Source organism: Oncorhynchus mykiss, chromosome 23 (genome assembly GCF_013265735.2).
Source record: "Oncorhynchus mykiss isolate Arlee chromosome 23, USDA_OmykA_1.1, whole genome shotgun sequence".
Lineage (NCBI taxonomy): Eukaryota > Metazoa > Chordata > Actinopteri > Salmoniformes > Salmonidae > Oncorhynchus > Oncorhynchus mykiss.
In genome coordinates, this window is record NC_048587.1 from 10,154,290 (window position 1) to 10,182,021 (window position 27,732).

General features: G+C 42.2%; 1 protein-coding gene across 3 annotated transcripts in view; it reads right to left on the bottom strand.

Moving 5' to 3' along the window:
• Positions 1 to 6,189: 6,189 nt before the first annotated feature.
• The window catches only part of LOC110502266 (phosphatidylinositide phosphatase SAC2), a 45,721-nt gene continuing 24,178 nt past the window's right edge, over positions 6,190 to 27,732 (bottom strand). For all 3 annotated transcript variants that reach the window (XM_021580168.2, XM_021580167.2, XM_036959703.1), the window contains 10 exons: positions 26,784 to 26,861; positions 26,507 to 26,627; positions 26,165 to 26,293; positions 21,685 to 21,802; positions 16,017 to 16,215; positions 15,404 to 15,475; positions 15,241 to 15,314; positions 14,864 to 14,992; positions 14,647 to 14,734; positions 6,190 to 14,448 (listed from right to left, as the gene is read on the bottom strand). In XM_021580168.2, coding sequence (XP_021435843.2) covers positions 13,338 to 14,448; positions 14,647 to 14,734; positions 14,864 to 14,992; positions 15,241 to 15,314; positions 15,404 to 15,475; positions 16,017 to 16,215; positions 21,685 to 21,802; positions 26,165 to 26,293; positions 26,507 to 26,627; positions 26,784 to 26,861 — 2,119 coding nt within the window. In that variant the 3' untranslated portion in view covers positions 6,190 to 13,337. The remainder of the gene's footprint in view (positions 14,449 to 14,646; positions 14,735 to 14,863; positions 14,993 to 15,240; positions 15,315 to 15,403; positions 15,476 to 16,016; positions 16,216 to 21,684; positions 21,803 to 26,164; positions 26,294 to 26,506; positions 26,628 to 26,783; positions 26,862 to 27,732) is intronic.

Consider the following 27,732-nt stretch of genomic DNA (forward strand, 5'->3'; position numbering starts at 1 on the left):
GGACCGGGTACGGGAATAAATATATGAGTAAGATTCAGTGCTGCCATCTACTGCTGTGGCTGAGGTACTGTAATTAAAAAACATAAAAAAATTAAAAAAAAGGTTAACAATGTTTCTGATTGACTTTACTCTCTAGTCGACAGCCAACATTATTAACAGAATATTTATTTAAAATGCAATAATATTAAATATATTCTCGAAAATATTACGCAGTTTTCCCGCCACTGTGAACCAGTGAGGTATAACCCGGGCCAGGAGAGAGCGAGTCGAGTGATAAAGTTATTGAGGCATAATTAAGGATGTACTTGAGCGTTGTCAAAGGGATGTTTGATAAGCAAACAAATCCTGTGGATGTGGTGCTAACGAGAATATGTTTGTTCGGGAATTTAGCTAGTTAGCTAGCCACCTCAATAGCTAACTAATGTTGGCTAGCTTCTTAAGGGTTGGACACTTAAAAAAAAATGTTCACCTAAAATGACAAACCCAAATCTAACTACCTGTAGTTCTGGACCTGAAGCAATGATATGCATATTATTTATACCATTTGAAAGGAAACACTTGGATGTTTGTGGGAATGTGAAATTAATGTAGGAGAATATAACACATTAGATCTGGTAAAAGATCATACAAACTAAAAAAAAACATGCATTTTCTATAAAAAATGTTGTTCCATCTTTGAAATGTAAGAGAAAGGCAATACTTTAAGATATGAGTCTAGGTGTAATTTAGAATTACATTCCTGCACAATATTTTGTATCAAGTCTGTCAGGAGTTTGCCCAAATATGCCGAATTGGTCATTTGATACATTTAAGTACATAACTATAGAGATTGAGAACATACAAAAATGCTATGGTAATAAAAAAGTTTACACACTCCCAGGAATGACATAGATGATGGATCATTAGCTTATACACTCACTGTCACACATCTAGATGGTGGGGTGGGTGTGGAGCCAGAGACCGCAGTGGGGTCAAACGGTAGACCCCAGTTCCTACATTTGAACATACAAATGGATTTTATCAAACAAAATTATGCTACATTTTTATCTCTGAGACCCTCAGGATGACAAATCAGAGCAAGATTACTGACTGTAAAGTACATTATTTACCTTCAGAGGTGAATGTATCAAACCAGTTTTTTGTTGTTGTGCACTCTCCTCAAACAATAGCTTGCTATTTTTTCACTGTAATAGCTACTGTTAATTGCAGTTAGAGATACAAGCTACTGTTAATTGCAGTTAGAGAAACAAGAACTTAAGTTGTCTGCCCATATTAGACATGTCTATGTCCTGGAAAGTTGGCTGTTGTATACAACTTCATTCTAGTCTCATTAGCACATGTTAGCAACAACCGTCCAGGTTTAGGGACAACGATCCCCCAGAGGCTAGCTAGTGAGTACAAAACACAGTAAGCTAGCTAGGCGTTTGAAAAAAACGGATTCTTCTAGGTAAACAGACCAATAAGGCTTATCAGAGTAAACAAACGTATCAGACTGGAATGAGTTACTAAGCTTGCTTACATGGAACTGCTTTAGTCGTGTTTCAATAAACACTGGTTAATTGGGAGTTAATTAATATTTAGTGTGGAATTATCTTTGTATTGTGATAGTTGCTGTTGTTTCTTATGATTAGTCAATACACATTGTTTACATCTCGTCTTTACAACCATAACAGCCATGTGAATTTATCCTGATCAGCATGCATTATGAGGATGTGGTTTATTCTCTGACAGAAGTAGTTCCTGCTTCCGAGCTGGCCTGTCAGAGTAGAGGCCAAGTGTGGTTTAAATTTACTCAACCTATCGTTGATTGTTGGCGCACGAGCTGGTCCCAGCCCCTTAGGCGCTCCAGTTGATAGATGTAACTGTTGCTGTGTAGAATATCTATGCGCTCATACTCTCGATACAGTTATCACACATCTGGCTCCTGTTAGCTAACAAAAGACCGTTTGTTCTCGCAACACTATGTTCTGTATGTGCCCCCAACAACTCATGAGAACTGCCTACACCCAAGGACAGCCACAGCCTTGCCGCTAGTCACACCATATGTTGCAAAATGTTACTTCTAACATACACAGACACCCTCATGATAAGCCAAGCATATTTTAAATCCTCACAAGATGACCGATGGTAGCAAAAAGTTTGTCTAGCGTGAGTCGGTTTCAGTGAAAGCCAATTTAGCAATCTTGCTGCTAGATTTAGCAACTTTTCAGGACTACCCTGGCAACTTTATTTTCAAACAGCACCTAGCAACAAATTAGCTACTTTTGAAAAGTGACTCAAACACTAAAATGCACACAATTTCCCTCTAAATGACAAAACAACGATGTTATCTGTCACAACACACGTGTCTGGCTGCAAAAGTGCATTGTGAGTGACGTCAGCAGCAATTTCAGATCATTATTGGCTGACTGCAGCAGTAGTAGTACGGGTTCGACGAGCCAAACCCAATGAATATAGTTGGTCATGAATGTTTGATCTTGAACAGAACTTACAACATCAATCAAAACTGTACAGAAAATAGTGGGAGTCTGTACCTGAACAAATGTCAAATCATATTTTTTTTCGAGATGGCCAGTCAAATTGAGTAACGTTATTGTATATTTTACGTAATGACACAGTTTTACGCTATTACGCAATGAAACCACAACGTCTTTTAGCAACAAATCAACCTGCCTCGAGCAACTTACCCTGAAAACTAGTTGGCAACACTAGTCTGTCTGTTTAGCTACTTTCTATCTTAGTGCCACACTGCCCCTGCTCCTCTCCATAAAAAAACATTTAAAAAGAAGAGTGCAGCGCACCTGATCTCTCCGGGGTCGAACGAAAGAGTCCCCATTTGGAAGTAAAAATAAATAAAAATACAAGTGGTTCCTGATAGTGATTGTGTGGGTCTCTCATCACAGGTGAGATGTCCTGCCTCTGGGTAAATTCAGTGGCTGTCTGCTCAACTCATACACAGAGCGACTCATGTCAGATCATCCAACTGCTGGTGCCTTGGGTGTGTTTAATATATTGTATCATGCTCCATATCAAATCAAAATTGAGTTGACTGTTATTTGAGATTTGAATTTAGGGTTAACAGCATATGTGGGTGCCACTTTAGTAATTGAGATGAAAATTGAATAGAACACTAATATGCAACTCTGGCCTGCAGTATAGTTTCTTCATTGTCACGACTAAATAAATTTTGCCCTCCACTTAAGGCCAGTATTAGATTTGTTTCTGACAATACTGAAAGAATGCATACTTTGTAGATATCTATACTGAACAAAAATATAAACAACAATTTGAAAGATTTTACTGAGGTTCATGTAAGGAAATCAGTCAATTGAAATTAGTTCATTAGGCCCTAATCTATGGATTGCACATGATTGGGCAGGGGTGCAGTCAATTTGTTTTTCCCCAAAAAGGGGCTTTTATTATAGACAGAAATACTCCCCAGCACACCCCTCAAACAAGCCCGCTGTTGAAGAAGCTGGATATGGATGTCCTGGGCTGGTGCGTGGTCTGTGGTTGTGAGGCCGGTTGGATGTACTGCCAAATTCTCTAAAAGGAGGCAGTTTATGGTAAACATTCCTGCAGTTAGCATGCAAATTACACACTCCCTCAAAACTTGGTACATCTGTTGCATTGTGTAGTTTTGTCACACAACACATTTTAAAGTTACCTTTTATTGTCTCAAGCACAAGGAGCACCTGTGTAATGATGTGTTTAATCAACTTCTTGAAATGCTCACTAACAGGGATGTAAACAAATTTGTGCAAAAACTTTGAGAAATAAGATTTTTGTGCGTATGGATTAGGGAATCATGGGTTTGAGAGTAACATTGGGTGTTCCAAATCTGAGTGGAGTGGCTTTGAAGATTGACAGTTTAATTGTGTTGCACAACAGACATCACAAGACTTAATTGTACAGACAGTTTATCAAAGTATGTTAAAGTAACTCTGGTTACTGTTTTTTTCTTCTCTCCGGTAGTAATCTCAGTATGAGCCTCCACACCATGAACAGCCTGCATCTGGTGCCCAAAGAAGGACGCAGTGGCTAACCAGCTGGTGAGTGGAGCCTTGCAGCTGGCCAGGGACACCGCCCTCTTCCTGGATGAGATGCAGCTGGAGCAGGGTCAACTGGACATCTCAGGTAAGAGGAGGGGGCTCTGGGAACCACAGGGCACATTGAGAAGCAACTAGGGCCAGAGTTTGACCCTGAGCCACTAGGCCCAGCCCAGAAACAACCTCTAACACTTGTGTAGACCAGAGAGTATTTGATAGGTGTACACATTGGGGTAGTTGCTCCACCTTGCTCTCTGATAGGCTGGGTAGAATTTTAGACATTGCTTATACCCGTCTTATTCACTCATATCTCCAAGTGGGGGGTTGGGAGAAGGGTTGTTTCTGGGCATGCTGAAAGATGTACTGTGCTGCAGGGACTGTGAACTGGTTTAAGATACCCACAGAAGTGCCTCTAGCTTTTTGTGCAACAGCCATGGTATATTCACTCATTTATTATACCAATTGCTGTAGTGCAATGTCATTTAATCCATTGAATAGCCTTGTGTTGTGGTAATATGTTCATAGAAATGTGTCCCGTTTTAGGTGTCTGGAACATCCCGGCTCTGGGGAACCTGATTTCCTGGCAGAAGGTTGATTATGACTTCAACTACCACAAGATGGAATTCCCCTGCAATATTAATGTGCTCATCACGTCAGAGGGCAGATCCCTGCTACCGGTGAGGACAAAGGCGTCAAATAAAATTTTATTGGCCACATCCGCAATACCGTCTGATAAGTATGTGTGTGTAGTGAAAAGCTTGTGTTCCTAGCTCCAACAGTGCAGTAGTATCTAACAATTCACAATACACACAAATCTAAAAGTAAAAGAATGGAATTAAGAAATATACAAATATTAGATTGAGCAATGTCGGAGTGGCATTGACTAAAACATAGTATATACTTATGAGATGACTAAAGCAGTATTTAAACATTATCAAAATGACCAGTGATTCCAAGTCTATGTATATAGGGTAGCAGCCTCTAAGGTGCAGGAGGAGTAACCGGATGGAAGATGGCTAGTGATGTCTATTTAAGTCTGATGGCCTTGAGATTGAAAAACAGCTTCTGTCTCGGTCCCAGCTTTGATGCACCTGTACTGACCTCGCCTTCTGGATGATAGCGGGGTGAACAGGCTGTGGAGAGGGTGGTTGTCCTTGATCTTTTTGGCCTTCCTATGATATCGGGTCCTGGAGGGCAGGTAGTTTGCCCCCGGTGATGGGTTGGGCAGACCGCACCACCCTCTGGAGAACCTTGCGGACGGTGCTGTTGCCGTACCAGGCGATGATACAGCCCGACAGGATGCTCTCAATTGAGCATCTAACAGTTTGAGGGTTTTAGGGGCCAAGCCAAATTTCTTCAGCCTCCTGACCTCTTCACCACACTGTCTGTGTAGACCATTTCAGATCGTCAGTGATGCGTATGCAGAGGAAATGGAAGCTTTCTGCGTTCCCGTCAATGTGGATAGGGGTGTGCACCCTCTGCTGTTTCCTGAAGTCCACGATAAGCTCCTTTGTTTTGTTGACATTGAGTGAGAGGTTATTCACCTGGCACCACTCTCCCAGGGCCCTCACCTCCTCCCTGTAGGCTGTCTCGTCATTGATGGTAATCAGGCCTACTACGGTTGTCTGCAAACTTGATTCGTGAGTTGGAGGCATGGGTGAACAGGAAGTGGCTGAGCACACACACGTTTGTGGGGCCCCTGTATTGAGGATCAGTGAAGTGGTGTTTCTTACCTTCACTACTGGGGATGGCCCGTCAGGAAGTCCAGGACCCAGTTGCACAGGAAGGGGTTCAGACCAAGGGCCCCGAGCTTAATGAGGAGCTTGGAGGGTACTATGGTGTTGAATGCTGAGCTATAGTTAATGAACAGCATTCTTACATGGGTATTCCTCTTGTCCAGAAGGGGTAGGACAGTGTGATGGCAATTGCATTGTCTGTGGATCTATTAGGGGGGTAAGCAAATTGAAGTGAGTCTAGGGTGTCAGGTAAGCTAGAGGTGATATGATCCTTAACTTGCCTCTCAAAGCATTCATGATGACACAAGTGAACATGTAAAATATTTGTCATATCTTCAAATCTTTAATTTACTGAAATTCTTTGTGTAGATAGTATTTTTCATAGACCCAGGACAAAGAACTTATACGGTAGAAATAAGAAATATATTTTAATATTCAATCAAATTTGAGTACAACATAAAAAAATGACAAGTCAGTTGTTTGAGAGGTGAAGTACAACCACAGACATTCAGACATGGGATTATCGCTGGAAAATGTGTTTAAATGCAGTGCAATCGTGTTTAGTCTAGTCACTCACAATGTTGTAAATGTAACTTCGTAATCTCGGTTACGTAAGTAACCCCAAGTTCTATTTCAAATATATCGCTTCACTTTCTCACAATGGGGATATAGATTGCCCACTTGCTCTCCGAAGCCAGACTAGTCCCAACAATATCACCCCTGAGGCACAAACGAAGGAGCAGAAACATCCAGCTGTTAAAACCTCAAATGTATGAGGGGTGGCCCAACGTGCAGTATTGCAAACAAATGCCCTTAATCAGTGCCAAAGAGCTAGTGGGATGAGCCTTCAAGCCCCCAGGGGGCTGCAAACCCTTGCTATTTTAATAGCCTCCACTATGGGATAGTCGTTGACAAGAGAGGGGCCCTCTTGCAGGGGGGACACCTAGGAGATGGAGAGTTGGTCACTCTTACCATGCTCTCGTTCTATCCAAGTATACTGAACAAAAATATAAATGCACCATATAAAGTGTTGGTTTCATGAGCTGAAATAAAAGATCCCATAAACATTCAATACGCACAAAAAGCTTCTTCATTTAAAATTGTACACATTTGTTTACATCCCAGTTAGTGAGCATTTCTCCTTAGCCAAGATAATCCATCCACCTGACAGGTGTGGCATATCAAGAAGCTGATTAAACAGCATGAGGTCTATGCCCTCCCAGGCCCACCAATGGCTGCACCCCTGCCCAGTCATGTAAAATCAATAGATTAGGGCATAGTTCATTTATTTAAATGGACTGATTTCCTTATGAACTTTAACTCAACATTTTTTTTAGCATGTTGCGCTTTATATTTCTGTTCAGAATAGATGTTCAAAGCTCGTACTGGACACAAACGGTGGAGATGCTCTTCTTCCATAGAAGTGAAGGGCGGCGGGTGGAAAGCCATAAACTCCAAGACTAGACAATTGTAATTGCCGCTGACCTTAGGCATGAAAGCAGGGTTGAGTTACAGTGTTACCTTGGATAACCCTGGGGCAAACTGTAGGCATGAATGTTGAACTGGGGCAGCAGGGTAGCCTAGTGGTTAGAGCGTTGGACTAGTAACCGGAAGGTTGCAAGTTCAAACCCCCGAGCCGACAAGGTACAAATCTGTCGTTCTGCCCCTGAACAGGCAGTTAACCCACTGTTCCTAGGCCGTCATTGAAAATAAGAATTTGTTCTTAACTGACTTACCTGGTTAAAAAAAAAAAAAAAAAAAAAACTGACAGTGCATGCAACTCACTCACTCGTTTTGGGCAGAGATATTTCATCTCCACACTTTCCAGCAACTGCTGGGAAATTGCCTCAAGCAAAGTACCAAGACTGAGTTAAAGGCTTGGCGACGGCGTAAACGACGCACTCTCTTCATAAAACATAAGAGGGCGTTTCCCTACTGTGTGATTGTTGAAGTCTATACGACAGGCAGATATGACGGCTAAATAAACCTTAACAGTGGAGAATGCCTCCCCTCCGTCTAAAATCCTGCAAGAAGCATAAAACCTTGGATACAGAGCATTGGTAAGGAATTCTGTTTCTGGTCACACCACCTCTCAAATACGCACCACTTGTTCACATACAGTGAGGGTCATGGTTTCCGGGTAAGGGTGGAAAATCTCTCTGTTCGCTTGGGTCAGTAGATCCCTTGCGTAATGGTAGCTGCCAGGGCTCGTCGTAAAGTGAGCTTTGCTACCCAGAGCTTTCCTGGCCATCGAGGGGCTATCAAGATCAGGGATAAGCCTTGTTCCCTCACTCTGTTCAGAGAGGGGAGGATCAAGCATAGAGCAACACTCTTGGCCAAGGGACAACGTGTCTTTCTGTGAAGCGATCTACGGTAACTCTTCCCCAGATCTGGGATTCCCCCTGGACAACAAGTCTGCTCCCACATTCAGTACACCCGGGACATGAGTCACGCATAATGAGAGATGTGCACTGCTCCACAGAATACTCTTGGCAGTCTGTGTAAGCGCAGCGAGAAAGTGCCATCCTGGTGGTTGATGTATGCCTCCAGTAATATTGTCTGTTCTGACCAGGATGTGACAATTTCAAATGAAACACTCAGCAGTTTGAGGTCCTTTACGAGCGTGGCGGAGCTGTGGGGATCGCAGTCTGTTTATTGCTCTTCCCTCGTGAACTGCGCCCCATCCTTTGACTGATGCATCTGTCGTCACCTCCTTCCTCGATGACACTACCCCTAAGGGGGTGCCTGAAAAGAAGATTGAGGGGATCTTCCAGTGACGAAGAGCTGAGACAGTCCGTGGAAACCTTCATCTTTCGATTGAGGTGCCAACGTTGACAATTTTTACCCAACTCTGGAAGTGTCATTCTCAGTAGTCCTAGTGGTACTACTGAGGTGGACGCCATCAACCCAAGAACTCTGAGACATGTTTTGAGCGTGGCTGTCCAATAGTGTAGCCCGATAAGAGAGAATCCAGCTTGACGCCAAGGTATTCTATTCTCTGAGTGGGCACCAAACAGCTCTTTTTCTGGTTGACCTTGAACCCTAGCTCGGTGAAGTGTTTACAAGAGTGCATACAAGAGAAGCCATGTCTAGTACCGCTTGCTTCTGTGTAGGGGAGCAAAGCAGGTAATGGTCTATGTAAGAGGATACTTTTAACCCCTCTGGGGTGCTAGCGCCGCCTCTACACACTTGAACGTTCAGGGAGCCAACGCTAGCCCGAAGAGAACAGCGAGGTATTCGGAAGCTTTGCCTTGAAAGGCGAACCTGAGAAACCTCCTGTGTGTCGGCAGAATACTTATGTGAAAATAAGCGTCCTGCGACAGCCTAGCAGTTAGGGCCGCTGGCGTGGGTTCGAATCTGGTACAAACAGCTCTCCAATCTGTCTTTCTCTTACGGTCTCTACTGAAATGAACCAGTCGACCTTAACAGAGCGAGACAGCACGTTGAGCGTAAGCATACAGAATATGGACTTTCTCAGAAATCTGTTGAGGATCCGTAGATCCAGAATAGGGCGGGCATTGACTGCACATGCTCGCCAGTTTCCTGCAGCGAGTTGCTCACAAGTCAGATGACTCTTGCTCACCAGTGGCGGTCCCTGTGAGCAGATGCATAGAAGAGCACTGCTGCACGAGTGGTGGGGTTTTAGGAGTAGAGATGTGCCTCTGCCCCATAGTGATCTGTTGGCTGCATCTACCGCCGGGCACGTACCCCTAGGTCAGACGCCCCTCCAGTTGGGCGGGACCTCGATGCAGTCGCAGCGATCGAACGCTTCCCCCACTGTCGGCCTCTGGGAAAGGCCGAAATGTCGGTTGACAGCCTGCTGCGTAGCTGGGGGTTTTGCGTAGCAGTAGGCTCAATAGCTCTGCTGTGATTGGTTCTTCCATTAGAGAATCCATCTAAGACAACGGCCATTGTGAGATATCGAAACAATATATTTGAAATAGAACTGTACTTTGTCTATGGGCAGAATCCTTACTGGTACATATCTGGCAAGTGACATCAGCCATTGATGACAAATAAAAGGTTGTTTCAAAAGCACTTAGTGTAAAAAAAAAAAAAAAAAAAAACTCCCATCTGGCAAATGTAAGGACTATACCCCCTCCTAACATTAAAACTCCATATGAAAGGAGTGTTTACACTATAAAATAATCATGTTTTACAAATCGGTATTTAATTCAGGTAAGAACGGTTTCTGCTCCGATTTAACTGCTCCAGTGTAGTGCATGCATTCTTAAATACAACATGAAATACAACCCGTAGCCCTGCTTAAAGCCTTATATTCCTATTGCATTGAGGATGTCATATTAAAGCTTTGGCAGTGCCAAACAATATCAGCAGGCTACTAGGAAATCATTCGGCATCCACAATTCCGAGGACAGTTTCTTGGTTTTCTGATCCATATCTGTATTCCCATTTGAAATCCATAGATTAGGGCCTTAATGAATATATTTCAATTGGACTGATTTCCTTATAACAACTGTAACTCATTAAAATATTTGAAATTATTACATGTTGCGTTTATACACGACGTGGCCAATGTGGACACCTGCTCATTGAACATCTCATTCCAAAATCATTATCATTAATATGGAGTCAAGTTCTTCCACACCAATCTCAACAAACCATTTCTGTATTGACCTTCCCCAAACTGTTGCCACAAAGTTGAAAACACAGCAATGGAGCTCATGTCCTGAGCATTGAACACCATTTAAAAACATAGGCCAGAGGACGGAATATCCCAAGACAAAGCTGACATTACCCTGAACATGATCTAATATACAGTACCAAGATCAAACCAATTATGCAACATCATGATGGAATAAACTTAACTCTAAAGGTAGATTTGCCATAAATACCTGATACAATCTCCCACTTTCATGTCCTTTTAAGGCTTACACTTTAGATTCAGGAGTGCATAAAGCATCGAAGTGTGTTTTTAATAAGCTTTGGACGGACCACATTGCATATATTCTATATGCTACTGTACAGTATTTGTCGAACATGTGACGGACTTAGGGCTCATAGACCTAATGCATACAACCATTTGTATGAAAACTCAATTAAATCCTATCAATCCACCAATGCTTACAGAATCTCAAATGATTTTGGTAAGCTGTCAGTTAATAGTGACTTTTGGGTATGCTCAAACCCCTTCGGAAATGTTCAGCAGCAGTGCATCTAACTCTAGCATCAACATGATCAAAAGCCAAAGTGTACGGAGATATAGTTATATGTCCATAAATACTTGTTGGTCAATGAAAAGGTTATAACTTAGGGAACAGATATACATACAGTACAATACTTACATATCAAACAGTATATACTCTTACCGGAATTCTTGTACGTTGCTAAATGTCCTATATTGATGGGGAATAAACTCGACAACAATAACCAGGTTTCCAACTAACTTTTTTATGAGAGTAAAGTACATGTGGGATAGAAAAATAAAATAATTCACGACAGAATCTGCTAGACAAGGTGGGATCTTTTTGTGTCAGTAAAATTAATTATACGCAAATATTGATATAATAACCATCATATCGAACTTGGAGTCACACAATGACATGTGTGGTCCACCCACTACAACTCGGAAAAGCATGGAGTGTATTATGCTACAGATGGAATAAGTTATGAGGATGGAGAAAGTGCACGGTGATAAGCTTAATGCTGTTTTCAAATAAATATCGAGAGTCTTATTATGGTGACATGATGATCGATGCTTGGCTGCCGTTTGACAAGTAAAAATAATCTTGCTCTTTTGTCCATAATAGGAAATTCATCATGTTGGTAGCCTACCTGCACTATCTGCAAGCTTTTGGCTAGAGAGCACGTGCAAAGACCAGTGTGGGCACATAGGTTACAGTGGGGTCCAAAATTATTGACAACCTTGATAAATATGAGCAATAATGAATGCAATTATTTTATACTAATACAATTTCTCAGAGAACGAGATTTTGTTTAACAAGTCATTAAAAAAAATCTCAAAGTTAGGGGTCATCATTGTCATCCGTAAAGATAAAGTAGTCAAAAGTGTTTCTATTTGGTCCCATATTCCTAGCACGCAATGACAACATTAAGCGTGTGACTCAAACTTGTTGGGGGGGTATGATCTTAGGTCAAACTTTCTCACTCAAGATTCATTTCAGGATTAGCTGTAATCATGGTATCAAGTGGTGTTTAGAAACATATTCCATTCTTATTTACAAAAGTGACTCCAAAATAACACAATACATTATTTACCATTAATAATATGGGACCAAATACTAAACTTGACTACTTTATTTACAAGAATCTTTAGTGGAGTCAATTTTGAACCCCACCTTCTTTAGATCTTTTTATATTACTTGTTTAAACAATCTATTTTCTGAGTAATTGTATTAATATAATTTCCCCCCCAAAAAATTGAGCATACAATATAGTTCAGTATTTTAATTATTTCACAGTCATTGCTCATCTTTATTAAAGTTGTCAATAATTTCTGACCCCACTGTATAACAATTTGTTTTGTGACAAAACAGAGTTAAATGCGATGGAAACCAATTTAGTTTAGTTTTTTTCGGAACAGGAATGTAACCGCAAAAGTAATTTTTATGTGCACTACGTTATCATGCACAAGTCAATTTGATGGAAACATCTCTGGTGGGAAAATGAGAATATTGTTTTTAATGCAGATTTTTGAATATTTGCATGAAAATCTGTCACCAATTTGATGGAAACCGAGCTACTGATCCCCATTTATCTAGGAGTTGTATGTTTGTTTTCTTACTAGCCTAGGGTAGGTCTAATATCTAACATTGAGCTGCCCTTTGAAAATCAATAGGGACATTTGGTCGGATACTTCTACTAATGTTTTTGAAACAGAGCTATGAACTAGGCCTATATCATAAACGCCAATAGGTGCACTGCACCTATGGAATCACAAAAGTAATCAATTCAGAGCTCATCTCTCAACATGCACTGGATATTGCCTACCTTATCTAATTCAGTTATCAACAATAGCCTGACATGCAAATGTAGCTGGAAAATCAATTGAAAGGAATGCTTCAGTCTTTGTCGAGCAAAACACGTCAACGAAGGTACTACGCTGCGTACAGAGTACAGACCCACTTGCGCACTCAACACATTGAAATATGTAGAGTTTCCCTGTATTTGGGTGGGAAATTGAAACGAGGTGTAGCTATTGCCTTTTTCTGTTTGAGTCTTATTAAAGAATGTTGTCTGTTTGCTGCTTTTCATTAAATCATTTTCTTTAGGCTATGGTTAGTTCAATTAGTTCATATTGGCAGAATATAATGCTTTGCGGTAGTCGGAAAGGAATTGCATTAGGATTAAGTACGCCGTGTATTGAGCTGGGGTATTATATACTACACAACACTGGCTGTAAACATGGTCAGGTCAACTACAAGGGGAATTGAAGAGCAGGGTTCTTAGTCAAGTCAGTGTGGGTCCCTTCTTGTGCAAGCTTATGCTACTGCTAGCTACTGTACTGGAAGTCACATACTATACTACTAACTGTACAAAAACCTGCTTAGAGGCTACAACTTTAGAAGTGCTAGATCTGTATGATCCTTGTCTGGCACTGTGTAAACATTGCCTTCAGCTCTTTCTCTTGTGTCTCATTGAGACCGCCCATTTCTGGCTCTGGGCTTTTCTGCACCTTTGCCACGGCAAAGTTGATGCCTTGGGTAAGTCCGGCCTGGGTCAGGCTGGCCACCTGCACCATTGAGCTCTTGATCTTGGCAAAGGGGGAAACCACTCGGCTGCTGTTGCCGTCGGCGGGCAAGGGGCCCAGGCTGCCCTCCATGTGAGAGCCCAGGCTCCTCTGGGAGCTGCCAGAAGCTGCCGAGCTGAGCTTCTGGGCAGTCAGGAGATTGGGTCTGGAGGTAACATCTAGCTGGGATGGCCTGGAAGGGAGCTGGAGCTCTTTCGCCTGCATCTTCTGATCTGAACCTGGGTGCTCGTCTGGGGCCAGGGGACCTTTAGCATGTGAAGGGACATGTGGGTTCTGTGTTGGGACGCCACCAGTCATCTGCTCCCCGAATACCTCCACAGGTTTGGTCTGCGCATCTTGGATGAATTGGTGGCAATAGGCATCAATGGGCGTTCCAAAGTCTATCAGGATGGCCTCCTCACCCTCTGAGGTAGCGTCGGGAGACTGGTCTTCAGGACCGGCTAGAGCCGGAGCCCCCTGTTTACTGTCACTGCCAGTGACTCTGATGTTAAGCTCCACGCTGCCTAGCCGAGGAGCTGATGCCACGATGCCGCAGCTGGGCAGCACATAGTCCACATTTTCCAAGGAGCCGGCGCGCAGGTGTTCATCCGAGTTGTACGAATCTGAGTCGGACGACATCTCTGAGTGGTTGTCACAGAGGTCCTTCAGAGCCGGGCCGGTGTTTGCCCCCTCGGAGGTCTCCAAGCTGCTGTCAGACTTCCAGAGGGTGATCCCAATGGTGGGCTTCAGGAAGTTCACGTCGGGCTTAGTGGAGAAGGTGTTGCCCAGCCTCCCCTTGAAGGAGCCCATGTTGACATTGGACTTCTTCACCCTCTGGTTGAGAGAGGAGAACTTGTTGAGGAGGAAGCTCTTTCCCTGAGCCAGACCAGAGCTGCCAAGGACCTGGTCAGGGTGTCTGCCCATGATGTCCTCGTGAGGTTTACTGTGCCTTCTGAAACAAATGGATTGACAATATAGTCTAGTATTTTATCCAGGGCTTCTATTCATAGTGCATATCCATGTCAATGAGATTTTGTTCTAGAACTGTAAAAGGGCTAGTATAGGCATACTGCACAAGTGTAAAATACAGTAACTATGAGAGAAGAATATTCTGAAGATCTAGAAAGAGTGATAATGAATTCCAACTCACCTCTCCAGTTTCTTTTCAATCACCTGCATGTCAAGTCCCATGGCTTGCTTTGTTATGCAAAGCATCTCAGCTATGCACTGTAACGTGTCTGAAATATAATGAATCATTCCCACAATGGGAGGTCAGGACAAGGAATTCAAGTAATTTTGTGGCTATACGGGCAGTGTGCTTCCAGTCTATTTATTTCATAAAATAAAATCTGGTAATCTTCCCATACCTTTACCGTCATCCTCAGGATTCCTTGTGACAGCCCTCAGTGTGTGAAAATACCCACTTGTCTCCTCATTCTTGTAGTGTAGACGCATACAGCAGAATTTGGGCTTCCCGAACAGAGTAGGTTCTGGGCCTAAAAAAGAACAGGACATGTTGTGAGCTTTATTGATGCATTACTTAGATGTTTGTGGTAAATCAAAAACAGTAGTTGCATCATTCAGAATTTGTGTACAATGAATGAAAACCATGCCCAAAGTGTGTGCTTAGTAGATTTACAGGGTGAAATAAATCTTGAAGCTGTGAAGGACTGATTTCGACCCTGTCTACACTTTGGAATTTTCACTTTGTGGAGCTATATTCCTCTTAAGGGGAAACACTCACCTATTTCAATCTTTTCCAAACCCTCCAAGTTGAGGCGCTGGTACTGATTGACTTTGTCAGCTTCCTCATCATAGCTGTAAAAACAAAAGCAAAAAAAAACGATGATATAATGAACAGCTAAAACATGTAATTGACTCTTCTGTAATAAAATGTAGGCACTTACTATGCAATGTAATATGCACTGTTGGATAACAGCAGGAGAACATCCACGTCTTTGCTGGTTGCGTCAATAAGGCTGTTGAGTAGGAAAAAAATGTGACGATGAGCTTTCTACATGAACAATTTGTTGAGGAACAAACACTTTCAAGGTGTTGATTTTGAAGTGCATCTTAATTTCCCCTGAGGAAATAAATAAAGCTGCATTTAATTGATGCACACTAACAGTGTTGGGAGAACAAACACTGAGAGCCAACTCATGAAAGGATTCAGTCAATGAAAAAAAAATAGCTAAATGCAATTTCTCAAGCAAGAATTTTGCTAGGACTGTCTGGGAGTGGGACCTAATTGGAGGAGCCTAATGGGAGGGATGTGTAACCTGAAAATTAGCTGTTATTGACAGAGAGGAGTTCAAACTCTCTTTGTTATATGTCTATTAACTTAAAAACCCCACCCAACCAAATAAGCTGAAATTACAGGTTATCTTTTCAAATAGCTCTTACACAAAAAGTGTATTATCATGATGTGGAAATATATAAAAAACACAGGCAAATCATGTTTTTGACTGCACTGCCCCTTTAAGTTTAGAGTTGTGATTTGTGGATGGTTCCAGCACCAACCTCATGTCACAGTCGATGAGTGCCCAGCCACCATGGAACTTCTCGTCGTCGGGCAGCAGTAGCTGCATGTAAGTCTGTAGCAGGAGGCTGACCTGCTCCTGGGTTACTCTCTGGCTCTCCTGCTCCTTCTCCTCATGCTCCTTCTCCTTACTGAAAATGGAGTACAGGTCCTCTGTCACAGGATGGCCCATCATCAGGTCTAGAGAGAGAGGTGGGAGGGAAGAACGATTGAGTCACGGTTTTAAGACTAAACAAATGAACTGTCATTGAACAGTGCAAACCATACTCTTCTTCAGACCAAAGTCCTGACAAAGTTCATGTGAGCACCCCTCCCCTTCGGCCGTTACCGACCTAGTTTTTTTTCCTGAGGTGACGTCATTTCCTGTCACAACTTGCAGACTTTTCGAGTTGCTGTGCGTTTTGTTGCCAACCTATTTTGCTACCTGACAACTTTACTTTTTAATTACCGTTTATATTTTTGTTTTTTTTCCTCAACTTTTTCAATCCGGACGCTTTATCTGGACACGGTTCGTGAGGACCTCCAACAGCCGAAGCTAAGTAGTAACATTAACATGATGCCTTCTAATTGCAGTCGCTGTACTCCTAATATACAGGAGAACGATAGCCTTACGGCGAGGATAGCTGTGCTACAAGCCCAGCTTCAGACGCAATCGTTAGGCAAGGGTAATTTCAGTGTAGGAAAGGATGAAACAGCGTCTGTGCCACCAGTAAGTACAGATAGTAGTATAAATCCCCTGGCACAGTCCCCGCAGCCGGACAACTTTCTCACGGTTTCTGGAAGGAAATGCTGTAGGAACGCTCAACCGGTGTCGCTCATTCAGCCGACAGAAACTTTCAACCGGTTTTCCCCATTAAGCAGCGAGTCGGAGTCAGAGGCCGAGTCTTCTCTGGTCTCTACTCCTCCCGTTACGGGGTCTGAGACGCCGAAGCTTCCCACCATTAGCTCTGACAAATTGAAAACTCTAGTCATTGGCGACTCCATTACCCGCAGTATTAGACTTAAAACGAATCATCCAGCGATCATACACTGTTTACCAGGGGGCAGGGCTACCGACGTTAAGGCTAATCTGAAGATGGTGCTGGCTAAAGCTAAAACTGGTGAGTGTAGAGAGTATAGAGATATTGTTATCCACGTCGGCACAAACGATGTTAGGATGAAACAGTCAGAGATCACCAAGCGCAACATAGCTTCTGCGTGTAAATCAGCTAGAAAGATGTGTCGGCATCGAGTAATTGTCTCTGGCCCCCTCCCAGTTAGGGGGAGTGATGAGCTCTACAGCAGAGTCTCACAACTCAATTGCTGGTTGAAAACTGTTTTCTGCCCCACCCAAAAGATAGAATTTGTAGATAATTGGCCCTCTTTCTGGGACTCACCCACAAACAGGACCAAGCCTGACCTGCTGAGGAGTGACGGACTCCATCCTAGCTGGAGGGGTGCTCTCATCTTATCTACCAACATAGACAGGGCTCTAACTCCTCTAGCTCCACAATGAAATAGGGTGCAGGCCAGGCAGCAGGCTGTTAGCCAGCCTGCCAGCATAGTGGAGTCTGCCATTAGCACAGTCAGTGTAATCAGCTCAGCTATCACCATTGAGACCGTGTCTGTGCCTCGACCTAGGTTGGGCAAAACTAAACATGGCGGTGTTCGCCTTAGCAATCTCACTAGGATAAAGACCACCTCCATTCCTGTCATTATTGAAAGAGATCATGATACCTCACATCTCAAAATAGGGCTACTTAATGTTAGATCCCTTACTTCAAAGGCAATTATAGTCAATGAACTAATCACTGATCATAATCTTGATGTGATTGGCCTGACTGAAACATGGCTTAAGCCTGATGAATTTACTGTGTTAAATGAGGTCTCACCTCCTGGCTACACTAGTGACCATATCCCCCGTGCATCCCGCAAAGGCGGAGGTGTTGCTAACATTTACGATAGCAAATTTCAATTTACAAAAAAAAAAATGAAGTCTTCGTCTTTTGAGCTTCTAGTCATGAAATCTATGCAGCCTACTCAATCACTTTTTATAGCTACTGTTTACAGGCCTCCTGGGCCATATACAGCGTTCCTCACTGAGTTCCCTGAATTCCTATCGGACCTTGTAGTCATAGCAGATAATATTCTAATCTTTGGTGACTTTAATATTCACATGGAAAAGTCCACAGACCCACTCCAAAAGGCTTTCGGAGCCATCATCGACTCAGTGGGTTTTGTCCAACATGACTCTGGACCCACTCACTGTCACAGTCATACTCTGGACCTAGTTTTGTCCCATGGAAAAAAAGTTGTGGATCTTAATGTTTTTCCTCATAGTCCAGAATTATCGGACCACCATTTTATTACGTTTGCAATTGCAACAAATAATCTGCTCAGACCCCAACCAAGGACCATCAAAAGTCGTGCTATAAATTCACAGACAACACAAAGATTCCTTGATGTCCTTCCAGATTCCCTCTGTCTACCCAAGGACACCAGAGGACAAAAATCAGTTAACCACTTAACTGAGGAACTCAATTTAACCTTGCGCAATACCCTAGATGCAATTGCACCCCTAAAAACTAAAAACATTTCTCATAAGAAACTAGCTCCCTGGTACACAGAAAATACCCGAGCTCTGAAGCAAGCTTCTAGAAAATTGGAACGGAAATGGCGCCACACCAAACTGGAAGTCTTCCGACTAGCTTGGAAAGACAGTACCGTGCAGTACCGAAGAGCCCTTACTGCTGCTCGATCATCCTATTTTTCTAACTTAATTGAGGAAAATAAGAACAATCTGAAATTCCTTTTTGATACTGTCGCAAAGCTAACTAAAAAGCAGCATTCCCCAAGAGGATGACTTTCACTTTAGCAGTGATAAATTCATGAACTTCTTTGAGGAAAAGATTATGATTATTAGAAAGCAAATTACGGACTTCTCCTTAAATCAGCGTATTCCTTCAAAGCTCAGTTGTCCTGAGTCTGCACAACTCTGCCAGGTCCTAGGATCAAGAGAGACGCTCAAGTGTTTTAGTACTACATCTCTTGACACAATGATGAAAATAATCATGGCCTCTAAACCTTCAAGCTGCATACTGGACCCTATTCCAACTAAACTACTGAAAGAGCTGCTTCCTGTGCTTGGCCCTCCTATGTTGAACATAATAAACGGCTCTCTATCCACCGGATGTGTACCAAACTCACTAAAAGTGGCAGTAATAAAGCCTCTCTTGAAAAAGCCAAACCTTGACCCAGAAAATAAAAAAAAACTATCGGCCTATATCGAATCTTCCATTCCTCTCAAAAATTTTAGAAAAGGCTGTTGCGCAACAACTCACTGCCTTCCTGAAGACAAACAATGTATACGAAATGCTTCAGTCTGGTTTTAGACCCCATCATAGCACTGAGACGGCACTTGTGAAGGTGGTAAATGACATTTTAATGGCATCGGACCGAGGCTCTGCATCTGTCCTCGTGCTCCTAGACCTTAGTGCTGCTTTTGATACCATCGATCACCACATTCTTTTGGAGAGATTGGAAACCCAAATTGGTCTACACGGACAAGTTCTGGCCTGGTTTAGATCTTATCTGTCGGAACGATATCAGTTTGTCTTTGTGAATGGTTTGTCCTCTGACAAATCAACTGTAAATTTCGGTGTTCCTCAAGGTTCCGTTTTAGGACCACTATTGTTTTCACTATATATTTTACCTCTTGGGGATGTTATTCGAAAACATAATGTTAACTTTCACTGCTATGCGGATGACACACAGCTGTACATTTCAATGAAACATGGTGAAGCCCCAAAATTGCCCTTACTAGAAGCATGTGTTTCAGACATAAGGAAGTGGATGGCTGCAAACTTTCTACTTTTAAACTTTGACAAAACAGAGATGCTTGTTCTAGGTCCCAAAAAACAAAGAGATCTTCTGTTGAATCTGACAATTAATCTTAATGGTTGTACAGTCGTCTCAAATAAAACTGTGAAGGACCTCGGCGTTACTCTGGACCCTGATCTCTCTTTTGAAGAACATATCAAGACCATTTCAAGGACAGCTTTTTTCCCATCTACGTAACATTGCAAAAATCAGAAACTTTCTGTCCAAAAATGATGCAGAAAAATTCATCCATGCTTTTGTCACTTCTAGGTTAGACTACTGCAATGCTCTACTTTCCGGCTACCCGGATAAAGCACTAAATAAACTTCAGTTAGTGCTAAATACGGCTGCTAGAATCCTGACTAGAACCAAAACATTTGATCATATTACTCCAGTGCTAGCCTCCCTACACTGGCTTCCTGTCAAAGCAAGGGCTGATTTCAAGGTTTTACTGCTAACCTACAAAGCATTACATGGGCTTGCTCCTACCTATCTCTCTGATTTGGTCCTGCCGTACATACCTACACGTACGCTACGGTCACAAGACGCAGGCCTCCTAATTGTCCCTAGAATTTCTAAGCAAACAGCTGGAGGCAGGGCTTTCTCCTATAGAGCTCAATTTTTATGGAACAGTCTGCCTACCGATGTCAGAGACGCAAACTCGGTCTCAACCTTTAAGTCTTTACTGAAGACTCATCTCTTCAGTGGGTCATATGATTGAGTGTAGTCTGGCCCAGGAGTGGGAAGGTGAACGGAAAGGCTCTGGAGCAACGAACCGCCCTTGCTGTCTCTGCCTGGCCGGTTCCCCTCTTTCCACTGGGATTCTCTGCCTCTAACCCTATTACAGGGGCTGAGTCACTGGCTTACTGGGGCTCTCTCATGCCGTCCCTGGAAGGGGTGCGTCACCTGAGTGGGTTGATTCACTGATGTGGTCATCCTGTCTGGGTTGGCGCCCCCCCTTGGGTTGTGCCATGGCCAGTTTCAACTGTTCTGCCTTATTATTATTCAACCATGCTGGTCATTTATGAACATTTGAACATCTTGGCCATGTTCTGTTATAATCTCCACCCGACACAGCCAGAAGAGGACTGGCCACCCCATATAGCCTGGTTCCTCTCTAAATTTCTTCCTAGGTTTTGGCCTTTCTAGGGAGTTTTTCCTAGCCACCGTGCTTCTACACCTGCATTGCTTGCTGTTTGGGGTTTTAGGCTGGGTTTCTGTACAGCACTTTGAGATATCAGCTGCAATTATGTTAGCACAGCTGAAAACTGTTGCACTGATTAAAGAAGCAATAAAACTGGCCTTTTTTAGACTAGTGTAGTATCTGGAGCATCAGCATCCAGGATGCTGCTTCTTTAATCAGCACAACAGTTTTCAGCTGTGCTTTCTAATGATCATTTAGCCTTTTAAAATTATAAACTTGGATTAGCTAACACAATGTGCCATTGGAACACAGGAGCGATGGTTGCTGATAATGGACCTCTGTAGATATTCCATTAAAAATCAGCCGTTTCCAGCTACAATAGTCATTTACAACATTAACAATGTCTACACTGTATTTCTGATCAATTTGATGATATTTTAATGGACAAAACATTTGGACAAGGAAATTTCTAAGTGACCCCAAACTTTTGAACGGTAGTGTATATATTTTGTTTTCCTGACACACAATGATATGATATGATTAATAACACATAAGGGGATCATGCATGCTTATTACACGTCTTAGAATGAATTATAACTGCATCATACCTGCAGGCTTTAAGTAAAGTATTACAGGTCACTTCTTACCAATGACTGCTTGTCTGTATGCGTCCCTGAAGCGGTTCAGATAGTAGCGGTTGGCTGAGTTCACGCCATCTTTCATCACCCCGGCCAGTTTTCTCTCCCCCGTTCTGGTGAAGTCTCCCTGTATATGGGATTACAGACAGAGAATGTCAAAAACAAGCAAGATATTGCACAGTCAATGTCTGATCCGTTCCACAAAAGTAGTAGGCTGGAAAAAGATGTTATACTCTTCATGACTTAGGACTATGTAGTGTAAACACTTGGCTGTTATTGGCTTTATTGAGGAAAAGTTTTACTTCCTCTAACTAGATTTCCATCCAACATTTTGATGTGAATAAAGTACATGCCGAATAAAAATCTAACATCAGGCCTGATGGAAACAGCTAATTTGGTCACTCTATGTGGTCATTCATTATTGTAAGATTAGGGGTATTCACCCCTGTATCATGGCTAAATTCCCAACCTGACCACATTCCATCATTGTCACCTAATCATCCTGCTCATTCCTAATTGGCATATCACTCCTCACCTCTCCACCTGATAGCTATTGTGTGGTGAGCATTCTGGCAGAACATTTGTTGCCATGCATCACAGAGGTGGGTGCTACACATTGATGGTGGATGAGGTGAGTTTCCCCCACCTATGTAAAGCACTCTGAGTACCTCAGTTGCTAGAAAAGCGTTATATAAATCCAGTCAATTATTATTAAATTATTATTTCTATTCGGTCACATCTCTTATGTGTGGGAATAATTGGGAACAGATTTCTGAAATTACAATCACTTGGAGCTGATTTCCTGGTATTTTTTACAGTAATATGCACAACAATAAATTCCAAATACAATTAATATATAACAAAATGTTGCTCAGAAAACTTGGGGGCCAATTAAAACCTACCCCGGGGGCCGCCAGTTGGGGAACCCTGCAATATACGCTAGAAAAAGGAGGGATATTTTTGTGTCTGTAAAATTAAGTATGCCATGATATCGAAGTAATGATGGCTATTATATTGTGTGGCCCTCCCAGTATGACTCAGGAAAGCATAACATTTATAGGCTACAGATGAAATAAGTTATGATGAATTTTACAGGCTGGTGAAAATGCAAGGTGATGAGCTTGATGCTCCTTTCCAATAAATATCGAGGGTCTTATTCTGGTGACATGATGATCGATGCTTGGTTGCCGTTTGACAAATAAAAATAATCATCTTCTTTTGTCCATAATAATCTCATCATGTAGGCTATACCCGCATTGTATATGTTAGCTGCTCGCTAGAGCGCACTTGCCAATACCAGAGTGGGCACAATCGCTGTACAATGCAATTTTTCGTAACAAAACATCAGCAGAGTTGAAAATCTGATGGAAAAACATTTTTCTTATGTTTTATTCTGTACATGGGAATTTAACCGCAAAAGTTATTTTTATGTGCACTACGTCATCATCCACAGCATTTTATCTGCAACAAGACAATTATGGAAATGTCGCCAGTGGGAAAATGCACATATAATTTTTATGCAGATTTTTGACTATTTGCATGAAAATCTGTACCAATTGACTGTGATATGTGGTTGTCTTACCTAGCTCTTAGATGACTGCACTAATTAAGTCGCTCAGTATAAGAGCTAGATTACATGCCATGGTTGAGGCATATTTTTTTATTTATCTAACCTTTATTTAACTAGGCAAGTCAGTTAAGAACAAACTCTTATTTACAGTGCCTTGCGAAAGTATTCGGCCCCCTTGAACTTTGCGACCTTTTGCCACATTTCAGGCTTCAAACATAAAGATATAAAACTGTATTTTTTTGTGAAGAATCAACAACAAGTGGGACACAATCATGAAGTGGAACGACATTTATTGGATATTTCAAACTTTTTTAACAAATCAAAAACTGAAAAATTGGGCGTGCAAAATTATTCAGCCCCTTTACTTTCAGTGCAGCAAACTCTCTCCAGAAGTTCAGTGAGGATCTCTGAATGATCCAATGTTGACCTAAATGACTAATGATGATAAATACAATCCACCTGTGTGTAATCAAGTCTCCGTATAAATGCACCTGCACTGTGATAGTCTCAGAGGTCCGTCAAAAGCGCAGAGAGCATCATGAAGAACAAGGAACACACCAGGCAGGTCCGAGATGCTGTTGTGAAGAAGTTTAAAGACGGATTTGGATACAAAAAGATTTCCCAAGCTTTAAACATCCCAAGGAGCACTGTGCAAGCGATAATATTGAAATGGAAGGAGTATCAGACCACTGCAAATCTACCAAGACCTGGACGTCCCTCTAAACTTTCAGCTCATACAAGGAGAAGACTGATCAGAGATGCAGCCAAGAGGCCCATGATCACTCTGGATGAACTGCAGAGATCTACAGCTGAGGTGGGAGACTCTGTCCATAGGACAACAATCAGTCGTATATTGCACAAATCTGGCCTTTATGGAAGAGTGGCAAGAAGAAAGCCATTTCTTAAAGATATCCATAAAAAGTGTTGTTTAAAGTTTGCCACAAGCCACCTGGGAGACACACCAAACATGTGGAAGAAGGTGCTCTGGTCAGATGAAACCAAAATTGAACTTTTTTGGCAACAATGCAAAACGTTATGTTTGGCGTAAAAGCAACACAGCTCATCACCCTGAACACACCATCCCCACTGTCAAACATGGTGGTGGCAGCATCATGGTTTGGGCCTGCTTTTCTTCAGCAGGGACAGGGAAGATGGTTAAAATTGATGGGAAGATGGATGGAGCCAAATACGGGACCATTCTGGAAGAAAACCTGATGGAGTCTGCAAAAGACCTGAGACTGGGACGGAGATTTGTCTTCCAACAAGACAATGATCCAAAACATAAAGCAAAACCGCTGCAAAACCGCAAAACTGCTGTTCACAAATGCTCTCCATCCAACCTCACTGAGCTCGAGCTGTTTTGCAAGGAGGAATGGGAAAAAATTTCAGTCTCTCGATGTGCAAAACTGATAGAGACATACCCCAAGCGACTTACAGCTGTAATCGCAGCAAAAGGTGGCGCTACAAAGTATTAACTTAAGGGGGCTGAATAATTTTGCACCCCCAATTTTTCAGTTTTTGATTTGTTAAAAAAGTTTGAAATATCCAATAAATGTCGTTCCACTTCATGATTGTGTCCCACTTGTTGTTGATTCTTCACCAAAAAATACAGTTTTATATCTTTATGTTTGAAGCCTAAAATGTGGCAAAAGGTCGCAAAGTTCAAGGGGGCCGAATACTTTCGCAAGGCACTGTACAATGACAGCCTACACCAGCCAAACCTGGACCAATTGTGCGCAGCCCTATGGGACTTTCAATCACGGCAGGTTGTGATACAGCCTGCACTAATCTAAAAGAAAGTGGGGGGAAAAAGTTGTAGGACTCTTCTTTACTTTCTCCATCCTCCTGGTGTACTTTTTTTCCTGGATATTTCCAAGTCGACATACACCGAGTTTACAAAACATTAGGAACAACTTCCTAAAATATACACTACCGTTCAAAACTTTGGGGTTACTTAGATATTTCTTTGTTTTTGAAAGAAAAGCACATTTTTTTGTCCATTAAAATAGCATCAAATTGGTTAGAAATACAGTGTAGACATTGTTAATGTTGTAAATGACTATTACAGCTGGAAACGGCTGATTTTTTTATGGATATCTACATAGGCGTACAGAGGCCCATTATCAGCAACCATCACTCCTGTGTTCCAATGGCACGTTGAGTTAGCTAATCCAAGTGTATCATTTTAAAAGGCTAATTGATCATTAGAAAACCCTTTTGCAAATATGTTAGCACGGCTGAAAAATGTTGTCCTGATTAGAGAAGCAATAAAACTGTCCCTCTAGAATAGTTGACTATCTGGAGCATCAGCATTTATGGGTTCAATTTCAGGCTCAAAATGGCCAGAAACAAAGAACTTTCTGAAACTTGTCAGTCTATTTTTGTTCTGAGAAATAGATGGCATCAAGAGGTAGGACAATTATGTGGATATATTGAAGCAAAGTGGAAGGCTACCCGAAACGTTTGACCCAAGTTAAACAATTTAAAGGCAATGCTACCAAATACTAATTGAGTGTATGTAAACTTCTGACCCACTGGGAATGTGATGAAAGACATAAAATATTAAATAAATCATTCTACTATTATTCTGACATTTCACATTCTTAAAATAAAGTGGTGATCCTAACTGACCTAAAACAGGGAATTTTTACTGGGATTAGATGTCAGGAATTGTGAAAAATTGAGTTTAAATGTATTTGGCTAAGGTGTATGTAAACTTCCAACTGTAGTTGGCTACTGGCCCAATGCTCTTAACCACTAGGCTGTCTGCCTCCCTCATTTCTAGTTTAATTACTTGATCAGTTTGCCGTGGAGGCCTACTAACTGAGGGGTAACAGGACAGTATCCTGTTGGCAGATGCAAACCGAATATAGCAAACCTAATATTAGCTTAAAACTTTACACGTGCAAATGATTTTACCTTGAGGGCGGCTGTGCCGGCGTACTGTCTGCTGATGGTGTCGCCGTTGTTGGCCCACATGACCTGGTAGATCCTGTAGCACTTGAGCGGCAGAGGCTGCTCAGGGGGCATCACACCTAGTTTCTTCAGCTGAGTGACGCAGAGACATAAAGCTAGGCATCAGTCACCATCGAACGTTTGCCAGAAAACTACACTTACACGAGAATTCCACTGAAAAAGTTTAAATTTGATGTTTTATTCTTTACCTTTTCATATGTAATATGCCATCCATTACCACATTACTATGTCTACCATTACATCATCAGCTTTAAGTTGACATGTTCGAAGTAGGGGGAATCTCACCTGTGCCTCCATTACTGCACGAGCTATGGCAGCCTGGACTACATTGGTCCTGTCCAGACAGTCCATGCAGTTGACCCGGAAAATGCCCTCCTGATGGCAGATGACTCCTGCCTGGTCCACCCTGACAGAGGAACATTCACTGTGTGATGCACTACATGTAGATATGGAGCTTCTGATCAACATATGCAATCAATTAATGATTAATTCAAGATTTTTTACTTGCCCTAAAAAAAGTCTGTTGAGGTTGGCAATAACACACTCCCACACGCACACTTACCAGCCCCATCTCATGTCTGCGATAATATCAGAGATGGCATCTGTCAGCGTTTGCACATTCTCAAACTTCATACCTCGACTGAGAAGACAAAAGACCAATTAAAATACAGGGGAAGTGCATACTATAATACAAAAATAAATACAAGAATTGTAGTTTAGGTTATTCTTTGCTTATTAGAGTTACTTATTATACTGAACAAAAACATAAAATGCAACAATTTCCCAAAAAATTGTGAGTTACAGTTCAAACAAGGAAATCAGACAATTGAAATCAATTAATAAGTCCCTATGAATTTTACATGAATGGGCAGGGGCACAGCAATGGGTGGACCTGGGAGGACATAGGCCCACCCACTGGGGGGCCAGGCCCAGCCAGTCAGAATGAGTTTTTCCCCATAAAAGAGCTTTATTACAGACAGAAATACTCCTCAGTTTCATCAGCTGTCCGGGTGGCTGGTCTCAGATGATCCCGCGGGTGAAGAAGCCGAAAGTGGAGGTCCTGGGCTGGCGGGGTTACACGCGGTTGTATGACTGGTTGGACGTACTGCCAAATTCTCTAAAATGGCGTTGGAGGTGGCTTATCATAGAGAAATGAACATTCCATTCTGGCAAGAGCTTTGGTGGACATTCCTGCTGTCCGCATGCATATTGCACTCTCCCTCAAAACTTGAGACATCTGTGCCATTGTGTTGTGTGATAAAACTGCACATTTTAGAGAGTGGCCTTTTATTGTCCCCAGCACCTGTGGTGCACCTGTGTAATGACCAGGATGTTTAATCATCTTCTTGATATGCCAAACCTGTCAGGTGGATGGATTATCTTGGCAAATAAGAAAAGCTCACAAACACAGATATAAACAAATTTGTGCACAAAATTTGAGAGAAATAAGCTTTTTGTGCATGTGGAAAAATGTCTGGGATCTTTTATTTCAGCTCATGAAACATGGGATC